General features: G+C 42.1%; 1 protein-coding gene across 1 annotated transcript in view; it reads left to right on the forward strand.

Moving 5' to 3' along the window:
* Nucleotides 1–11,060: 11,060 nt before the first annotated feature.
* KIF11 (kinesin family member 11) overlaps nucleotides 11,061–21,433 on the forward strand; it is a 29,965-nt gene continuing 19,592 nt past the window's right edge. Inside the window, exons 1-8 of the mRNA XM_024192621.2 lie at nucleotides 11,061–11,145; nucleotides 11,494–11,596; nucleotides 17,709–17,841; nucleotides 17,994–18,091; nucleotides 18,172–18,250; nucleotides 18,654–18,839; nucleotides 18,937–19,061; nucleotides 21,041–21,131. Coding sequence (XP_024048389.2) covers nucleotides 11,514–11,596; nucleotides 17,709–17,841; nucleotides 17,994–18,091; nucleotides 18,172–18,250; nucleotides 18,654–18,839; nucleotides 18,937–19,061; nucleotides 21,041–21,131 — 795 coding nt within the window. The 5' untranslated portion in view covers nucleotides 11,061–11,145; nucleotides 11,494–11,513. The remainder of the gene's footprint in view (nucleotides 11,146–11,493; nucleotides 11,597–17,708; nucleotides 17,842–17,993; nucleotides 18,092–18,171; nucleotides 18,251–18,653; nucleotides 18,840–18,936; nucleotides 19,062–21,040; nucleotides 21,132–21,433) is intronic.

Here is a 21,433-nt window from a genome sequence, read left to right on the forward strand (position 1 = left end):
GTTGTAGCTGGCGTCACAAGACATTTACATGCCAGCTAAGCTAAAGATTCATATGTCCTTTCACGCTTCAACCACCATTCCAAGGACATGCGTCCATGCTGACGACGGGTTCTGCTTGATAACAGTCCAAAGCCATGGGGACCAACGCATATTCATTTTCATCATCTGAATCAGATGCCACCAGCAGAAGGTTGATTTTCTTTTTTGGTGGTTCGGGTTCTGTAGTTTCCGCATCAGAGTGCTGCTCTTTTAAGACTTCTAAAAGCATGCTCCACACCTCATCCCTCTTAGATTTTGGAAGGCACTTCAGATTCTTAAACCTTGCGTCGAGTGCTGTAGCTATTTTTAGAAATCTCACATTGGTACCTTCTTTTTGTTTTGTCAAATCTGCTGTGAAAGTGTTCTTAAAATGAACATGTGCTGAGTCTTCATCTGAGACTACTATAACATGAAATATAGGGCAGTATGCAGGTAAAAGAGAGCCAGAGACATACAATTCTCCCCCAAGGAGTTCAGTCACAAATTTAATTAACACATTATTTTTTAAACGAGCATCATCAGCATGGAAGCATGTCCTCTGGAATGGTGGCCGAAGCATGAAGGGGCATACAAATGTTTAGCACATAAATGCCTTGCAATGCGGGATACAAAAGTCCCGTGTGAACGCCTGTTCTCACTTCCTCATAACATCGTAAATAAGAAGTGGACAACATTATCTCCCGTAAATGTAAACAAACTTGTTTGTCTTAGTGATTGGCTGAATGAGAAGTAGAACTGAGTGGACTTGTAGGTTCTGAACTTTTGCATTGTTTTGGTTTTGAATGCAGTTATGTAACAAAAAAAAATCTACACTTGTAAGTTGCACTTTCATGATAAAGAGATTGCACTACAGTACTTGTATGAGGGTGAACTGAAAAACAGTTTCTTTTGTTTATCATTTTACAGTGCAAATATTTGTAATAAAAAATAATATAAAGTGAGCAGTGTACACTTTGTATTCTGTGTTGTAATTGAAATCAGTATATTTGAAAATGTAGAAAAACATCCAAAAATATTTAATACATTTCAGTTGGTATTCTACTGCTTAACAGTGCAATGAAAACTGCGATTAATCACAATTAATTTTTTTAATCACAATTTTTTTGAGTTAATCACATGAGTTAACTGCAATTAATCGACGACCTCACTTAAAAGTTTGGGAAACCTGTCACATTCCAGAAGATTGGGAAAGGGGCTATATCATCCTTTTTTACAAACAAGGAGAGTGATCAGTGTGCTCAAATTATAGGGGAATAACACTGCTGTCGCTCCCAGGAAAGGTATTTACGATCATACTAGTAAACCAAGAGAAATATTGTCTCAACCCCAAAATGAGAGACAACCAGTGTGGTTTCCATACAGGTCAATCTATAATCCATGTTATATATGCTTTGCAGACTGTTACTGAAGAATTACTACTTTGCAGAGCTTTTAACTCACTGGTGTTATCAGCACTGGTAATACTCCTATGCCAGTATGAGGTGAATAGCATAGCTGAAGTCGACGTATCTTAGATCGACTTAGAATCACTTACTTCGTATCCTCGCGGCGCGGGATTGATGGCTACCGCTCCCCCGTCGACTCCGCTTCCGCCTCTCGCCGTGGTGGTGTTCCGGAGTCGACAGCAGAGCAATTGGGGATCGATTTATCGCGTTTACACTAGACGCCAATCTGGCGGGTAGTGTAGACATACCCTAATGGAGGAACTGTATTGTGATACATTTAGCTGTGTGAAGGTCAACGGTTGCAATATAGACAGGTTTTCAGTAGAATGAGAAGTATGCTAGGGATGCATTCTCTCACCTATGTTATTTAATGTTTTAATAGACTATCTGATGACAAAGTGATAGTGACCAAAGTAGAAGGTGTCTTTAGAAGATCTTGAATATGAGAATGATATTGCCTTACTTGGAGAGACTACTGATCTACTACAGCTAGTGCTGGAAGAGCTGCAAAAGCTGCAGAATTTATGGGACTTAAGATCAATATCAATAGTGATAAAACCAAAACTATTCATGTCTCCTACAAAATGGAAACAATGATCTGCTAATGCTGCATGGGTAAATAGTTTTATCTGTCTGGGTAGTTGGTTGACAATAGGAGGTTCTGTAACTGAAGAAGTCATGTGTTGGTTCAGTCTTGTCAGTGGCATTCAGCATCTTCAAAGGCCAACGAAGATATGAATGTTCAACGTGGTAGTGATGACAACTCAGCTATATAGAGCAGAAACATGGCTGTTAAAAAGTTGAAAAGAGGAAACTAAATACTATCAGTGTCAAAAGTTAAGGCATATTCTTAACCTCCGTTGTATGATTTTTGTCACAAACAAGGAGATACTTAGACAATCCTGGCAAGTTGCAGTCTTGCACTAGTTGAAACCAAGATGGCTGCAATGGTGGGGTCATGTCCAATGTGCAGAAGAAGGTACAGTATACAAAAGGTTTATAGAGCCCAGGTTGAAGGAAGTAGAGCACAAGGCCAACAACAAAGGAGGCTGGAAGATGCATTTTGAGTGATTTAGGAAGGCTAAATCCTCCCATGCCTACTTTGGCTGAAAGAAGATGCCTTGCAAGGGACTTCTCAAAATGTAAGTCAATTCTGTGCGCCACCACGGTTACATCATAGCCATGTGAATCTGCTGTGCTGCTCCAATGAGGGAGCTTAGATTTCAAATTGACCTGCCGCTAACGCATGTGAAACCTACAAACTGCCTTGTCTTGGGGATTTTACTTTGAGTTAACTTCCTTGAGTTAAGAACACACCTTATTTTTCCGAGTGTAGACAAGACCCAGGTGGTTGGGAGGGGTCAAGACAGAAGGTGGAATATAGAGTCTCAGCTCAATCCCTGTCTTCAGTGCTCGAGGCAGCATAGTGGTGGATATAGATCTGGTGCAGTTTACTCCCTCCTTGAAGCAGCAGGAGAACAAGAAGTGAGATTGTGATCCAGGGCTTGTCTACATGGAGGTGGCTAAAGAGGCAGCGCTGCAGTTATACCACTGTAACCCTATAGCATAGATGCATCCTACGGTGACAGAAAGAGATTTTCTAGCACTGTAGGAACTCCACCTTCCTGAGCAGTGGTAGCTAGGTCAACAGAAGCATTCTTCCATCAACCTAACTGTGTCTCAACCAGAGGTTAGATTGGCATAGCTGTGGTGCTCAGGGGCGAGAATTTTTCACACCCCTGAGCGCCGTAGCTATGTCAGTCTGTATTTTTAATGTAGACCAGGCCCTAGAGTCACGCTCTTATGCAACGTCTACACTAGGAGCATTTTGACGGTATAGGTATACTGGTATGTTATCCTATACTGTCAAAGCACTCCTATTGTAGACACAGCATATACTCATAGGCACCGACTCCGTGGGCACTCCGGAGCTGGAGCACCCATGGGAAAAAAGTGGTGGGTGCTGAGCACCCACCGGCAGCCCCCTTATCAATGCCTCTCCCTCCCCTCAGCCCCTCCTGTCCCCCCGGTGGGCCCTGCCGATCAGCACCTCACCCTCCCTTCCAGCACCTACCGCCTGCCACAAACAGCTGTTTTGTGGCGTGAGGAGGCGCTGGGGGGGGAGGTGGGAAGGAGCGAGGGTGCAGCGCGCTCAGGGAAGGGGCGGAACTGGCTGGGAAAGAGGAAGGCAGGGGCGGGAAGAGGCGACGTGGGGGCAGAGTGGGGGTGGGAAAAAGCAGGGTGGGGTTGGGGCATTGGAGGAAGGGGTGGAGTGAGGGCATGGCCAGGGGGGAGCAGATTAGAAACTCAGCGCCAATGTATATACTAGCAAAACTGTCCTTTTGCTGGTAGAGTTTATTCCATACACACACATACTGAGCAAAATAAGCTGTACTGGCAAAAGTATAACTGCATCTATGCTAGGGTCTTTTGCCAGCACAGCTGTGTCAGTCAGGGATCCCACCTCTTCACATCCCTGACCAACATTGCCATGCCAACAGAATTCTGTAGTGTTGCTGTGAACTAAGTGGTTCTCAACCAGGGGTTTGGGGGACTGTGAGCAGGTTTCAGGGGATCCTCCAAGCAGGGCCAGCATTACACTTGCTGGGGCCCAGGGCAGAAAGCTAAAGCCCCACTGTATGGGGCTGAAGCCCAAGGGCCCTAAGCCTATCCCCCTGGGGCTGAAGCCAAAGCCTGAGCAATGTAGCTTTGTGGGGACCCCTAAGGCCTGGGGCCCCAGACAACTGCCCTGCTTGCTACCCCCTCACGCCAGCGCTGGCTTTTATATGCAGAAAACTAGTCATTGTGGCACAGGTGGGCCGTGGTGTTCTTATAGCACTGGGGTTGCGGGGGAAGGGGTAGAAAGAAAAAGGTTGAGAACCCCGGAACTAAGTCACAGTCTCCATTCCAGGATTCTACTGGTGCAGTGCAACAAGGCATTGGCACTTATTCAGGGTAGATCATTATCTCACAATGTAGATCTTATTTATTTTAATTTATAATGATATAAAATGGCTCTCATCTACTATTCTAGGCACTTTTGACACTATTAAAAAATGCAATCAAAATAAAATCAAGAGCAAAGTTTGAGGGGGAAATTCCAGCAAAAATCCTCTCCTACTACAGCTTAGCAGGCAGGACTTTTCCTACTAAAACTTTCATCCCTCATACAAAATGCGCCTACCACCTTCTTCAAATCCCTGAATAAAAAGATGGGCCTTGCAGTATGCCCTAAACATCAACAATTCTGAATTATTTCAGACCAAGTGTGGAATCTTATTCAAAAAATTAGTGCCCTTTATAGAGAACGGTGTATCACCAGCTGTCTGTTAACTGAGGGAGACTCCCACTGTATCACCTTTGCTGACCATAACTGCAGCAGTATAGCACTGGAGAAGTGATCCCTTAAGGAGGCAGATTTCAAGTCATTTAGGATTTTACAGGCTAAAACCAATACCTTAAATTCCACCTGAAAAACCAATAGACAACCAGTGTAGAACACAGAGGTCACATGATCCCAGTAACATGACACTTTCTATTACCTTCTGGTCAACTCAAGTTTCAGGGTTAAAGTGTGGTGCAATATAAAGCACATTACGGTAATTCAGTGTTAAGGTGACAAAGCCATGAATCAAATCCTTATCAGGCTCACAGCCAAGAGAAATGGTAGCAATTTCCTGGGCAGGAGCAGGTGAAGAAAAGCATTCATAGTCATTACTATAATATGATTCTCTAACTGCAACTAGGGATCAAGTAGTACCTTTACTACTTACCCCTGAGTGCTGTCGCTATGTCAATCCAAATTTTAAATGTAGACTAGCTTCTAGACTATGATACAGCCATATAGAAAATAGAAGGTGTTAAACAGTAGTCTTAGTACAAATTAGATTAGCTAAACAGTTGTATACTATCAGAAAGTAGGCTAAATGTAGGGGAAATATTTTACTTCTGTTCTTGCTACAGAAACATCTTTGCTTTTCTCTTTCTCTAAAGCCTTGTCTACACACACAAGTTGTACCACGTTAATTGTTATGGTGTAGTTAAAGTGATATGATCTCCTCTAGTGTGAACATACAGGTCTAAAGATTACATATGGTGGTATAGATGTTCCCATACAGGAAGGAGAATAAACTATACGAGTATAAGGCACCTTTATACCAGCATAACTGCAACCAGATTAGGAATTGTATTGATTATAACCATACTGGTAAAAAGCCACACCCCTGAGATAATTATACCAGTACATAATCTGTGTGTAGGTATAACATTATGCTTGACACGCTCCATGGGGGATACTAATTCTGCTTACAGAGAACCTAACCAGTTTCAACCTTGAAGATTTGAATCAAATTCTTTTTTTCATGTTATAATGGGCTTACTTGCACTTCATTAAAGAGCATCCTTTCTTAATAAAATAGTTTTCATCGCCCGTTGGCATAAAGCATCTTCACCAGACGCACTACAGGGGCGCAGCTGCTTCAGTGAAGTTCTGCCAATGTAGCATTTCTAGTGTAGACCTGCCCTCTCTATTACTTTTTCAACTAGGTCAACAATACTTGTGGTTTGGAAAAATGCTGCCCAATTGGATTGGCTCCTCAGAAGCCAGAAATAGTTTCCCTCAAGTTGCAGACAGCTACATTGTATTGTCAGATCCTGTGTACAAATTGTTGTGTTGAGATCATTAATACATTTTTTTTATTTGTAGATTCAACCCCATTACAATGTTAATTTAAAAATAAACAAATTACTTTTCTGCCCATTCATAGCTTATAGGGCCAGAAGCGACCACTGTGATCCTCTGGTGTGACCTCCTGTATAACACAGGCTCTAGGACTTCCCTGAATTAATTCCTGTTTGAATTAGAGTGAGTTTCTTAGAAAAACCACCAATCTTGATTTTAAAATTCCCAGTGATGGAGAATGCACTGCAGGCCTTGGTAAGTTTTCAGTGGTTAATTAACCACTGTTATGCCTTCTTTCTAGTCTGAATTTGTCTAGCTTCAACTTCCAGCCATTGGATCATGTTATGCTTTTGTCTGCTAAATTACATAGCCTTCTATTATCAAATTTTGTTCTAGGTAGGTACTTATACACTGTGATCAAAACACCCTTTAACCCTTTTGGTGAGCTAAATAGATTGAGCTCCTTTTTCCCCCAATCCTTTAATCATTCTCATGGCTCTTCTCTAAACCATCTCAATTTTTTCAACATCCTTCTTAAATTTTGGATTCCATACTGGACAAGGTATTGCAGTAGTTGTTGCACAAGTGCCAAATACAGAGGTAATGTAATGTAATCTTTCTACTCCTACTCTTGATATTTCCTGTTTATACATCCAAGTATTGCATTAGCCCTTTTGGCTGGAGTGTAACAGTAGTGTAATAATGTTCAGCTGATTATACACAATAACTCACAAATCTTCAGAGTCACTGTTTCCCAGAAGAGTGAGTCCCCCTTTCTGTAAGTATGCCTACATTCTTTTTTCCTAGATGTATAATTTTACATTTGGCTTTATTGAAACACATATTTTTAGCCTGCACCCAGCTTGCCAAGTGACCCCAATTGCTCTATCAGTGAACTTCATTATTTGTCACACCTCCAGTCTTTGTGTCATCTACAAATTTTATCGGTAATTATTTTGTGTTTTCTTCAAACTCAATGTTAAATAGCATAGGGCCAGAATTTACCTTGTTTGGGATTCCACTAGAAACACACCCACACGATGACAGTTCCCTGTTTACAATTACATTTAGAGACCTATTGGTTAAGTAAGCAGTTTTAATCAATTTAATGTGTATCATGTTGATTTTGCATCATTTTAGTTTGTTAATCAAATTGTTGTGTAGCAGCAAGTCAAATGCCTGACAGAAGTCTAAATATATTACATCAACCTGGTAGCAGTGCTGTTTACCCTATCTGGCTTCTCATTACGTGAAGTTCTACTGATGAAGGCTTCTCTTCATCTCTTCAAGATAGTTAAGTCCAAAGCAGACTGCAAAGAATTACAAAGGGATCTCACAAAACTGGGTGACTAGGCAACAAAATGGCAGATGAAATTGTGTCGATAAATGCAAAGTAATGGAAAGCATAATCCCAATTATACATACAAAATTATGAGGTCTAAATAAACTGTTACCATTCAAGAAAGAGATTGCGGAGTCATTGTGGATAGTTCTCTGAAAACATCCGCTCAATGTGCAGCAGCAGTCAAAAAAGCCAACAGAATGTTAGGAACCATTAGGAAAGAGATAGATAATAAGAAAATAAATATCATAATGCCACTATATAAATTCATGGCATTCCCACACTTTGAATACTGTTCTGATAGCCCCACCTCAAAAAATATATATTAGAAATGGAAAAGATACAGACAAGGGCAACAAAAATGAATTAGGGGTATGGAACAGCTTCCATATGAGGGGAGATTAAAAAGACTGGAACTGTTCATCTTTGAAAAAACTAAGGGGGATTATGACAGAGGTCTATAAAATCATGAATGATGTAGAGAAAGTGAATAAGGAAGTGTTATTTACCTCTTCATATAACATAAGAACCAGGGGTCACTCAATGAAATTAATAGGCAGCAGATTTAAACCAACAAAAGGAAGTACCAGTACTTCTTCACACAATGCACAGTCAACCTGTGGAACTCATTGCCATGGGATGTTGTGAAGGCAAAAAGTATAACTGGGTTCAAAAAAGAATTAGATAAGTTAATGGAGAATAGGTTCATTAATGGCTATTAGCCCAAATGGTCAGGGATGCAAGCCCATGCTCTGGGAGCCCTAAACCTCTGACTGCCAGCTGCTGGAGCTGGACAACAGGGGACGGAACACTCAGTAATTGCCCTGTTCTGTTCATTCCTTCTGAAGCATCAGGCACTGGCCACTGTTGGAAGACTGGGTAATGGGCTAGATGGACCATTGATCTGACTAATATGGCGATTCTTATGTTCAGTCAATATTTATCTGTTTGCTTAACAAATGTTTATGTTCAGCACCACAGAAATCAATATATTTTTTAAACTGGTCTGAATAACTTTATAATGTCACTTCTGTTTTTTTAATAAATGAAATATGTTTGTTATAGTTGACATACATTTTTTAGGGTCAGCTTCCTAAACAACTATCTAACTACTTTTGAACCTCTTTCCCAATTTTAAAAGTATCTTATTTATTTGCAAAATGCCATTTCCTTGTTGTTCATTTTGTGTCTTCTGTCTTGGCTAGACTAGGAAAAAAGGTTCTGCTTACATTATAAACTGACCTATAAAATAGAGCTAAAGGTGTTAAACTGGACCTACACTTGTGTTAAATTGGGTTTTTCAATCATGTTGAGCTAGCTTGATTGACTAAAGTATCATTTTTCCCAGCATAGACAAGGCCTAAATACCAAAAGGCCTGATCCAATTCCCATTAAAATAGATTCCTATGGTTTAAATGGGAGTTTGAATGGTCTCTAACCTGTTTATAGAACATGTATTTTTCTAGTAATTGTCTTATTTTATATTATGAGCCAAATTCTGGCTGGTGCTGTTATGTCATTCCATAACAGCTGTACATACTTGCATACCAAAAAAGAAACTGCAGCCAGAACTTGGAGCAGAAGGTAGAAGTTAATTTTCAGATTCAGCCTTCTCCTCCACAGTGAATATTGCAAAGGGGTTGTTTTAAAGTGTAGGTGATGACACATAATCTACATGTTTATGTACATATACTTGTCGATACCTTGATCAGGCCATAGCCCTGACACACTTCCCTGTGCAAATTATTTTTATGCTTAGCGGATACAGAATGCATAAAGTGGCTGGGAATAAGGGTGGACTCAATCAGAATATAGTTGCAATCAGTGTTGCTTTTGTATCTATTAGTTTTCCCATTTGGATGCCACTTTCCGTAAACCAGCCAGAATTTGTTTCTGAGATTTTAGTTTTCCTTAAAAAACTAAACACAACATACCTTGGAAATTACATACCAAAAACCTACATTAAAATAAAGTTATTTTAGTTGCAAAGTTTGGTTTACAAAACTAGGAAGTTAGGAAATACCAGAGCTATAGTCTCCTGTACAGCCTAATTTGACACACTTTTGCATTTACGTTATGATATTGTTTTTAATGACATGATTACATGCTTTTTCTACATGATCCCTGCCTCATTCAGTGCAGAGGTTTGATGGACAAAGGGGAAGAATTAAGATTGCAAGGGTAAGTGAATCTGGCATTACTAACTTTTGACTTGCAAGCTAAGTAATTTTCTTTTAATGTAGTATTTTTAATATGTAATGTATAAGCAGATTGTATCTCATTTTAGCGGCACCCTTACACTCAAGTGTTATGTGGAAGCCAATAGGTAATGCTGCCTCAGAAATGCTGCAAATTAACCTTGTATTAATCAGTGTAAAGTCTCTATTGGTCTTGGTCTTTGCGGTCCTCAGCCTATTTTTAGAATGAGCCAGGACCATTTGTTTAGGATTGGACTAGCAGCTCAACAGTAATGGCGTTTTATATATAAAGATATCATATGTGGATGATTCCTATGCCTTGTTCTTAGTGCCTTTGCATGAGACTGCAATATCTTTGGTTCTTGCAGACATTGGTGGTACCAGGTAGTGATGAAGCTGTTTCATGTCGCCATTTGCCAAATAAAAATGCATCCTTGCAACATTCCAATCCATTCTTTCTTGTCTGTGTGGTCCATGAAGGAGCTCTGATCCAGGGACTGCACCTCATTGCCCATTGCTCCAGCTCTTCAGGATTCTAGCAACACTCGTCATTGTGCAGTTCTAGTTTATTCAGGCTCTGATGCCATACCTATTACTTTTAGTAATGAAACTGCTGTCTGAAAGCAAGTCAGTGAAGTGACTAATTCCCTCAGCGAGAGACAGCTGCTCCCACTATATTGTGTAGAAAGTAGACCCTTATACTGTAATAGATCTGAAAACAACATTGTTTAAAGGTAGAAGAGCCCCCTTATTCCGCTTCCGGCAGTACAACAAGGGGTAGGGAGAGACACTGAATGATAGGAGCGTCTGTTCATTGTTCTTGCTGTAAGGAAAGAAAAACAACAGGGAACGGTTTCAGAGGGTTACATTGCATAGGCTTTCTGTGATGCAAATGTCTTTACAGGGTAAATTACAGCCACCGAATACAGGTGTAATAATGTCCCCAAACCCTCCCCCGACAGCAGTTATACAACTGCCGTGAGACAACAGTCCAGAGCACGCAGTGCCCGATCCGACTGCAGAGGGATAGATTCGCCGTAGCACGCACCGCAACACATCCCTTCTTGGAACCAAGTGATCACCTGCAGGCACACACTACCACTCCCAGCATGCAGTTCTTCGGGGAGGGGAACCACCATTCCCAGCACCCATTGCTTCGTGGAACGCAAGCGACCTGGTTCGAGTCCCGAACGCTCACGGCCGAAGAGCGCGCCGCCCGCACGCCTGTGTGACGTCAGTTAAAGTACAACCCTGCCCCCAAGTTCCCGAAATTTAAAATAAGTCCCATGCTCCACCACGCGCCGCGCGGCTTTCCGTTGATTGGCTGCGGAAGTGCTGGCGCGCGGTTCAAAGTTGTCGAGGGAAAGGGGCGCCCTTGGCTAGGCGCGTAGCGACGGGAAGCGGCCGGAGCAGCTTGGCGGGTGGCGACGGTCGGCTAGGGTGAGTCCGGGGTTGGGGAGAGAGGCTGCGCGCTAATCGCTGGGGGGGCTCCGGTCGGTGGGTCGGTCCTCCCTTTCCCAAGGACCTCGCCTGAGCTCGGGGCTCCTTTGCTGGGCAGTGCTCCCTCTCCGTGGCCGGCTGCCGCTGTGCTGGGCGCCGGGTTCCCTGTGTGAACAGGGCAAGGCGCCGCTCGGTGCCCTGCGGGAGGGGGGTGATGCTCCCCCGCCCGGGCTGTCGGGCAGGGCTGTAGAGCGCTGGGGGGGGGAGGGGCGGTCTGTTGTCCCTTCAGCTCTGTCCGCATATCGGGGAGCGGCCAGTCTGCACTCACCGCATCCTTCCCCTCCGCAGGCTCCCCGCGCCCCGTGACAATGGCGACGGCGGCCATGAGCTCCCAGGGCGGCGCTAAGAAAGAGGAGAAAGGCAAGAATATCCAGGTGGTTGTGAGATGCAGGTAAGCGGGTGCGGTGCCCCCCGTGACCGTGACCGCTCCTCCTGGGCGTAGGGTGATGAGACCGCAAGTGTGAAAAATCAGGACGGGGTTGGGGGGTAATAAGCGCCTATATAAGACAAAGCCCCAAATATCAGCACTGTTCCTATAAAATTGGGACATCTGGTTACCCTACCTGGGTGGTGTGTGCTTCTCTGTTACTGCCACAGGCAAATAACTAGTGCTGGACAGCATCCATACGGGCCTCCTGAGGAGGCTGCCAAAGACGCCTGTGGTCAGAACCCTGTAAAGCATTAGAAGGATGGATTTAATGGTGAGGTAGTTATGGCTGAGGGGACATTTTAACTAAAGCGCCCATTTTTCAGTATGTTCTCAGAAGTTCAAGTCTGGGACATCTCCTCATTAGTCTTGGCCCAGGCCTGATATGTTTGCAAAGCATGATGAGCTTCAGACTTGCAAATACATGTCTTACCAAAGTATGCTTCTCCCGTCAAAGAAAATAAATGCCTGAACTATATTAAAGTAAGACTAATTGGACAAGTTAACATTAGCCTAACAGTACCCTTACATGACAGCTTTGTAGTAGAATTTTTTAAACTCTCCTTTTTTATAATTTTTTCTCTTCTTTGAGAATCATCTCCGGGTTGGGGTTCAGGAGACAGTCTTTGTGGATGGCAACAAAGAGTTCTGTGGCACCTTATAGACTAACAGATGTATTGGAGCATAAGCTTTCGTGGAACTCCACCCTGTTTCATTGTCAAGATGTAGATTGTATCAGAGGGGTAGCCGTGTTAGTCTAGATCTGTAAAAGCAGCAAAGAGTCCTGTGGCACTTTATAGACTAACAGATGTATAGGAACATGAGCTTTCGTGGGTGAATGCATGCATTCTTTCGAAGAAGTGGGTATTCACCCACGAAAGCTCATGCTCCTATACAAGATGTAGATTTTTCACCCTCAACCTCTTTCCTGCCAAAGAATGGCCACTTAACCAGGTGATGGCCCATTTGCTAGCCTTTTGTCTCTGGAGAACCAGTTTGTGGCTGCTCTCCAGATTTGGAGTATGTCTTAGGCCTTGTCTGCACTGCAGTTTTGTCAACAAATGTCAGCTTTTGTCAACAAAACAGTGGAGGTGTACACACTGAAATGCTCCTCCCGGTGATGTAACTCCCCTGCTATGCAGACATAATAAAACCACCTCAAGGAGAGGTGTAGGGCTTATGTTGGTGTGGTTAGGGCGACTCAGTGTCTGTAGACCTGTGTTCTTTACATCAGTTGTTAGCTGTCAACTCCCCTGGAGACCTGGTCGACTGGGATCCTGCTCCCAGCTGGAAGCCCCGGTGAGATGCCCGGGTGGCTTCCACCAGTGCTCTAGGCTGGGAATGGTGGGTGTCTTGTCAATTTCAAAGCTCTGGAGCTGTGAAATAGACAAGGCTGCCTGGCTCCTGGCAAGGGGGCGCCCAAGAAGCCAGGACAGCTGGACCCTGCTCCCTGGGTGGCTCTCCCCCCCGCCTCCCGGCGCAATCTTCCTGCATGGAATGGGGAGGCCAGAAGCCCCAGGTGGCCCACTGAGAGCCTGTGGGGCAGCTGGGCTCCTGCCAGGGTGCTGCCAGCGGAGCTGAGAGACCAGGCTTTCAGCTTCCCACCCCAGGCTGGAAAATTTAGGGGACACAGCTCTTCATCAGTCCAGATTATGCCCTGGGTAATGTCAGAGTTGTCATGTTTAGATTGCACTTTATTCTGGACCTTAAATGTGGGTGTGCTGCATATTGTATTAATAAATGTACCATATGTTGTTACTGTATGAGACTCCATTGGAGATGTGCAATGTTACAAAATTCCTCATAGCCAGCTCAACTTTGTATCACTTCAATACCTAAAGGATGTTGAAGAAAATGGCTCACTTTGCATAATCTAGTTCAAATGGTTCAATGTGGGGTTATAGGTGAGGATTAAAGAGCTGGTGTGCTTAGTCCTATACAAGACAAAATAGACATCTTTCCACCTTGAAGAGCTTCCAGTCTAATTTCTTATAAGGTGTTGGCATAAACTAATGAAGAGAACCACTAAGATACACTTGGGAATACACATTATTCAGCAGTCTGTGCAAATGTACTGGTGATGACCCCTAAGAGTACAAAAAAAAAAAAATGCTCCAAGCAAACCTTTTAGTAGTCATTGCCAACCACTGCATATCTTTGGGTATGTCTACACTGCCCACGTTATAGCATTGTGACATGGGCAGTGTAGTCCCGCTTTATCGCCGGGGAAGAGCTCTCCCGGCGATAAAAAATAAACACCCCGAAAGAGGGGTGGTAGCTTTATCAAGCGCTGTCTGTACTGGCGCTTTTCAGTGCTAAAATGTTTGTCGCTCAGGGGTGTGGTTTTTTTCACACCCCTGAACGACTAAAGTTTTAGAGCTGAAAGTGGCAGCGTAAACACAGCCTTTGTCTGTGCTTAGGGTTCAGAGTCAGTATAGTAACATTGATTGGAGTGGGGCTATTTATGAGTGTAGGCAAGGCCAAACTAGTGTTTGTATTCTCACTTTATGAAATAATGGGTTCAGAGGATGTTTTTGAAGAGGTTTTTTATTAATTTCTGATTGTGATTAGCAAACAAACACTTAATGAGACTCTCAATGAGATTTTGACCTAAAACTATATGTGGTGCTGCTGGTGGTTTGAGGGTCATGTAAACCAAGGATATTCCAAAACATGAGTATAGCTTTTTTTGAAGTTGCTTGTTTTGGGGCAATATTCAAGTGTGCCACTTCCCTTCCTGATTTCAGTGAGCATTGGATTATTAAGAATGTAATATAAAAATGGCCATATTAGGTCAGACCAATGGTCCATCTAGCTCAATATCCTGTCTTCTGACAGTGGCCACTGCCAGATGCTTCAGAGAGAATGAACAGAACAGGGCAATTAATGAGTGATCCATCCCCTGTCACCCAGTACCAACTTCTGGCAGTCAGAGGCTTAAGGCTATCCAGAGCCTGAGGTTGCATCCTTGACCATCTTGGCTAATAGCCACAGTGAGCCTGTCCTCCATGAATTTATCCAATTCTTTTTTAAACCCATTTACTCTTTTGGCTTTCATGACATCCCCTGGCAACAAGTAAAAATGCTTGTAAAAATTCTCAATGTTTAGTTGTCTGTCTTTGTGATGACTACATGGGACTCTTTCATTTGACTGTTTCTTTTTCAGTTCCCACTGGCACTTTATCAACTTCTATCCTCTTCTCTTTTCCAGGGAATAGAGTATCCCTTTTAATAAATCCTCCCCTCAGGAATGTCTGTCTGAACTGTGTGCTGCTTTCCCCCATCCCTCAGTTCAAAAATTCCTCTGACCTTTTTTATTTTTACATGCCAGCAGTCTGGTTCATTTTGGTTTAGTTGGAGCCCATCCTTCCTGTATAGGCTCCTCCTTTCCCCAAAAGTTCCCTAGTTCCTAATAACCTATATCCCTCCTCCCAACACCATCATCTCTTCCATACGTTGAAACCCTGCAGTTCTGCCTGTCTTAACTGGCCCTGCATATGGAAGTGGAAGCATTTCAGAGAATGTTACCATGGAGGCCTTGGATCTCAATCTTTTTAACTAGTATCTTAAATTTGGCCACTAGGACAGTTTCTCAAATGCGGCCACATTTGGCCACAGCCTCCTGGGAGGTGATTGAGGAGGGGAGTAGCAGCCCCTCCCCCAGGGCCACCAACAATGGTTGGGCCCTGTCTCTCCCCTCCCCCCCCCCCCCCCGGAGACACAAAATTCCTACATAAATAAATTACAATGATTTGGACTTGTTTTCTCCAAAGTTGTTAAAGTATTTTAAGAAAAATTGTCAGAGCGGCCACCAAAAAATTTGTTGTGAGAACCCTGCACTAGGACCTTTCTCCTACCATTTGCTATGTCTCTGGTACCTACATGTACCATGACCACTGGCTCCTGCCCAGCATTGCACATACATCTATCTAGATATCTTGAGGGGTCTCCAACCTTTGCACCTGACTAGCAATTCACCATGCGGTTCTTCTGGTCTTCTCAAACCCAACTATCTAGATTTCTAATAATTGAGTCCTCTATTACTATTGCCTGTCTCTTCCTAATAAATGGGGTTCCTTCTCATCACTGTGAGAGGATACCATGACATCTGGAAGGAAGGTCCCAACTATGGGATTGTTTCCCTTTGCTCCAGCTTGATGTTTGCCTTCTCTGAGATGTTCATGCTCTTCAACAGCAGAGGCTTTCACGCCACGGGGGTGGGGGACTACTCTACAGTGTCCCTGAAAGTCTCATCTATGTACCTCTATTTCCCTTAGCTCCTCCAGTTCAGCCACTCTGGTCTCAAGAGCCCATACTCTGTCTCTGAGGGGCATGAGTTGCTTGCTCCAAAGGCATACATATGGCACCTGCCCACAAGGCAGCTAATCTTACATGCTTGCATTCAGTGTAATAAACTGGATAGCCCGGACTCTGCCACTGGACTTCTTTCAGGGGTTTGGTTTGGTTTTTTGGGGGCATTATTAACCTAAAGTCTGTGTGTGTGGTGTGTGTGTGTGTGAGGTGTATATGGCTCTCATGCTCCTTCTCAAAACTATCCTGTTTGCTTCTGCTGTTTGTTAGCTCCTCTGGTTGCTTAGGAGCTGTCTTTTTAAACCCCTGTCTGCCCTGAATTAGCCATGCCCCCTTGTCAAGGGACTAGGGATCAAAGGATAGCAGGTTAGAACCTCATTAGTTAGCTCTCAGCCTAGCTAGCAGGCTGCTTGGCACAGCACACAGCCCCCAAAAGAGACTACACTGTAACCTTCAATCAAGCAGGTACAGGGCAAGCAAGCACACAACAAACTAACAGACAAAAACTCCATTCTGCCTCCTTCTTGCTAAACATCAGTATATATTGCAAATATTAACTGGCTCCATAAGTCTAGTATTAGGGTTATTCACACAGTTCTGGACATCTCTATAGCAACCTAGTCCCTTGGACTGAACTCCATTCCAGGACTTTATAGTAGCTCCTGTCCTTTGAAGACAGCAACTCATTAAATGACAAATCATCTTTCTATCAAACTTCCCAAAAATCCCTTAAACAACTCTCCTCTCCTTCAAATATCTGGAAAGCTCTTTTGCTTTGTTTTTTTTGTTAATGCTTGTGAGTAGGTCTTCATAATAGCAGTAACGTATCCGCATTCAAATGGTTCTGGTGATATCTACTGCTCTATTTATAAGCATTGTAAATTTACATGGTGCCTTAAAAATTGGGTAAGATAAGCTTTGCCCCAAGGCCATCAACATGGGATGAAGTTGAATCCCTCTTTTCTCAACTGTACTCAAGCAATCAGTCCAATGAGAAACTTAGTCTATCCCCCATATCAAACCAACTTTAGTAGAAGTTTAGCTACTGTATAACCACGTTGGGCAACTTCTTCCATTGCCATTTTAGCTAACCAAATTGTTTCCCGGTCTTTGGTCTAAGTGAAAGGGTATTCACAAGGTTAATAAAAATGTGTGCTTTAGGGTATAACCTGTTCAAGAAGAAATCCTTTCCTTCACAGCTCCATGTGAGAACACAGTTGGGCACGTGCTTTGTAGGAGGTTGGGCTTTTTCTTCAAACTCTGGATGATGACCACTGCTGAGAAGTCACAATGACTGACTAGATGTATTGCTAGGGATCTGTGGTGGATCACGCTACATTCAAGATTTTCTTATAAAGATGTTTACAATAAGAATTATGCAGTATATTTAACCCCTAGTGAAATATAATTTGGCATATTGTTAGACAAACTGACAAGTCTAAATAAAACTTCACTTTTTTAGTTCACATTAGTTATTGTATGTGTTTCTCCTGTGTTCTAGATGCAATAAACTTGTTGAAAATGCATGCATGAACATTGCAAAATAGCTGCAAACATGCCAAATATCCATCCAGTACACTCTTTAGTGGTTTGAAGTTAAATGGAGGAAACTTCATCTAGATTAAGCAAGTACATTTTGCTGTTTATACTGCGCAAGCGGTATGCTGCTTTTGGATTTTTAAACCAAAATACAAGCACCACTTAGCCAAACCTGATTCGTATACTTGTTGATGAGAAAGATGTATTCTTAAATCTTGTCTTTTAGGCCCTTTAATGTGTCGGAGCGCAAAGCCAACTCCCATGCCGTTGTAGATTGTGACCATACAAGAAAGGAAGTTAGCGTCCGTACTGGAGGAGTAAACGATAAGACGGCAAGGAAGACTTACACGTTTGATATGGTAACGCTTCTTTGAATCACTGATTTCTAGATGTCTGCTAGAAAAATTTTCCCTCTAAATAATCAGTCATGGAGTTGTACTATGTGCTAATCTCAAGTGATGAAACACATCAGAGTGTAGCTAAATGTGATCTACTGACTTTGCCTCAACAGGTCTTCGGAGCTCAAGCAAAACAAATTGAGGTTTACCGGAATGTTGTCTGTCCTATTTTGGATGAAGTTATTATGGGATACAACTGTACCGTGTTTGCGTAAGTGCCCCAAACTACTTTCTTAACATGTAACTTCAGTTTCAAGTATATACTTTTAATCTTCAAATTCTGCCACACAGCTATGGCCAAACTGGTACAGGAAAAACCTTCACAATGGAAGGGGAGAGATCACCTAATGAAGAATATACATGGGAAGAGGTAAATCTGACCTCCTATTAAAAGCTCGTTAGCTGAGTTGTAATTCAATGTGAGTATATTGCAGAAGGCTAGCTGTAGCTAATTAAAACTTGGTTGGAACTAGTCTCTTGCAAGTACTCTGAAGCTCTCATTTCAGATTCACCTACTCTAACATTAAGAGTTTACCATTAAACATCTTTTTTAAAATCATGAATATGCTCTTAGATAAACCTGATTTTGTTTCAAACCTGTCTGCAAGCTCTGAAAATTATCCTATGAAAAATGGTCTATTTGTGTCAGACTCTCATCTTTAAAACAAGTTATGTTGATTTCCCTAAACTTAATTGTCCTCTTTATGCTCACTGTCCCTTTGGTCTTCTCTTGGTACTGGTATTTCATAAACTCATCTGTGCTTTAATTATAGGATCCACTAGCTGGTATAATCCCCCGTACATTGCATCAAATATTTGAAAAACTTTCAGACAACGGTACAGAATTTTCTGTGAAAGTATCCCTATTGGAAATCTACAATGAGGAGCTTTTTGATCTTTTGAATCCCTCTCCTGATGTAGGGGAGAGACTGCAAATGTTTGATGACCCCCGTAACAAGGTACAAATCTGAATTCTAAAACTTAAGTGGGACTCTTGGAATGACTAAATAAAGATGTGTAACAAAAAAGATGTGTAACGAACTCCCATCTTGACAGAGGGGTGTGATTATCAAAGGATTGGAAGAAATAACTGTGCACAACAAGGATGAAGTGTATCAGATTTTGGAAAGAGGAGCAGCGAAAAGAACAACTGCAGCTACTTACATGAATGCATACTCTAGGTACAAAACTTTCCTCTTATAAGATGTAATATTTTTGATGTAACAAACCTGGTGTGACCAAAACAGTCAAAGATTTTGAAATTACACTGAACCCTGCTTGAGCTTGTGGTCCCCATATTAGTTTAGGCTCTCAAGATTAGGGCTCTACTGTGGCTTTGTAAATCACATCTCTATAATCCTGCAGGGTGTGGAGAATGCAGCACAACACAGGCACACCTGGAAGTATTCTGCCTTTGGAAGACACAGGCAGGCAATGCCTGTGGAGTCATGTGCATAGGCAGCTCTTTTTGAGGGCCAGCATGCTGTTTCTAGCCTAGGCCTCCTCACTCACTCATGATGTCCAGTTAACACAAGCACCAGAATGCTACCAGACCTCTGCCAAGATGCATAAGGGAAAAAGAACATTCCTCAATATAGTACCTAGAATGACAACACTTAATAGTAACTCAAGTACTAAGTTTAGCTTTTGAAGCTTTGTGACAAATGCCTGGCTAGGCAAAAGACAAACAAAAAGCCTGATTGCCTTAGGAGTAAGTGAGTGAAAAGTGTTATATGTACTAATATGAACTGAAACAAATTCCCTTTGGAACATAGGGCTGGTTGATATAGCTATGATGGTCAGGGGCATGAAAAATCCATACTCCTGACCTTACTTCGCTATTCTGACCTAACTCTGTGTTGAAACAGCTATGCTAATGGAAGAACAATTCAGTTGATGTAGCTGCCATCATTCGGAGAGGTGGAGTTCCTACATCGATTGGGGGAAACCCCTTCCACCAATGTAGAATGTGTCTATGCTGCAGGGTTATGCTGACATAGCTACAGCAATGTAGCTATGCAGATACAGTGTTTGTAGTGTAAATATACCTACAGAGATCACATACTTATGGTGTGCTGTAGTCACTTAACTGATAGGCCTTTCTTGGAAAGATAGGTTTCAGAGTAGCAGCCGTGTTAGTCTGTATCTGCAAAAAGAACAGGAGTACTTGTGGCACCTTAGAGACTAACAAATTTATTAGAGCATAAGCTTTCGTGGGCTACAGCCCACTTAACCACCCTTCTGTCAGCAAGGGAGGATGTCTGAGCCAATAGCGATTCAATGTAATAGCAAGTTGGGGCACTAGAGACCTCATTATCAAAGAGATGTAAGATATTCTGATCTTGTTTGACTGCTGCTACTTTGTAAGAATATTAATCTGCTCTAACTCAGATAAGGGCATCAGGATCATTACTTTGTCTAAATTTCCCATAGTTTCAATTGGTTATAGGATTATAATTTTTGTTCTGCTTGTGTGTTGTTTCTATGCGTAGTGAAATCTATATGTTCTCAATCAGAAGCATCTGCATATTAGTGGTGTCTCCAGTGTTTATTGCATATCCCTTACCAATGTCACAATGGTGGTGAGACTTGTAAATGGGATACTGTCAAGTTAAAAATAAGTCCTAAGCTCTACTAATGTCTTAGATAAAAACTGAATTCTAAATTTTTATCACTGAATACTGCTTGCTTGTATTTACATAGCTTGGACAATAAAAATACTTTTCAGATTCTCTTATACTGTACCTGTGTGTACCTAGTGCATTGGTTACAAACACTACAGGGCATGTTCATTTTCTTTTTTTAAAGCTTCCATAAGTTGTGTATAAAAATATTTGTAGAGTTTATTGCTTTTATGTCTTAATTTTTTTTCCTGAAACCTAAACATTGGGCTGAATTTTCTGATACTGACCCTTCTATGTTGTTAATATATTAGTGCCTTTCAGAGGATCTCATTTTTAAAGCACCTATTTAGAAGCATGCCTAGTAAAATAAGATGATGTATTAGAAAAGTGCCCATCTATAAAAATCAGTGAGCCAAACTTATCCCTGGTATAAGTCCACTGACATCAGTAGCACTTAATCAGTGATTGTCTTGCAAAAAGAAGAAAAGTTGTTTTTATTGGGATGTCTGTTTTAAACTGACTGACTTATTTTGCAGTCGTTCACACTCTGTGTTTTCAGTCACCATACACATGAAAGAAACTACAATAGACGGAGAAGAGCTTGTTAAAATTGGGAAACTAAACTTGGTAAGTATCTGCATTAAACTCTAGAGTTCTATGAAGGTGACAATCCTAGAATAACAAACTTGAAGAAAATAAAGCTTTGCCTCATTGTCTCAACAGTCTCAGTTGAACAACTGACATTAATTCATAGGAGAGGCACTTAGGCTATGTCTACACTGCACTTTTGTTGTTAATACTTTTGTCGGTCAGGGGTGTGTGGAGAGAAAAAAAATAACCTCTGACTGACAAAAGTTTTAAAGACAAAAAAGGCCAGTGTGGATACTGCTTTGTCAGTGGGACACCATCTCCCACTGACAAAGCTACTC

Source organism: Terrapene carolina, unplaced genomic scaffold, assembly GCF_002925995.2.
Source record: "Terrapene carolina triunguis isolate 2854851 unplaced genomic scaffold, T_m_triunguis-2.0 Scaffold95, whole genome shotgun sequence".
NCBI classification, from domain to species: domain Eukaryota; kingdom Metazoa; phylum Chordata; order Testudines; family Emydidae; genus Terrapene; species Terrapene triunguis.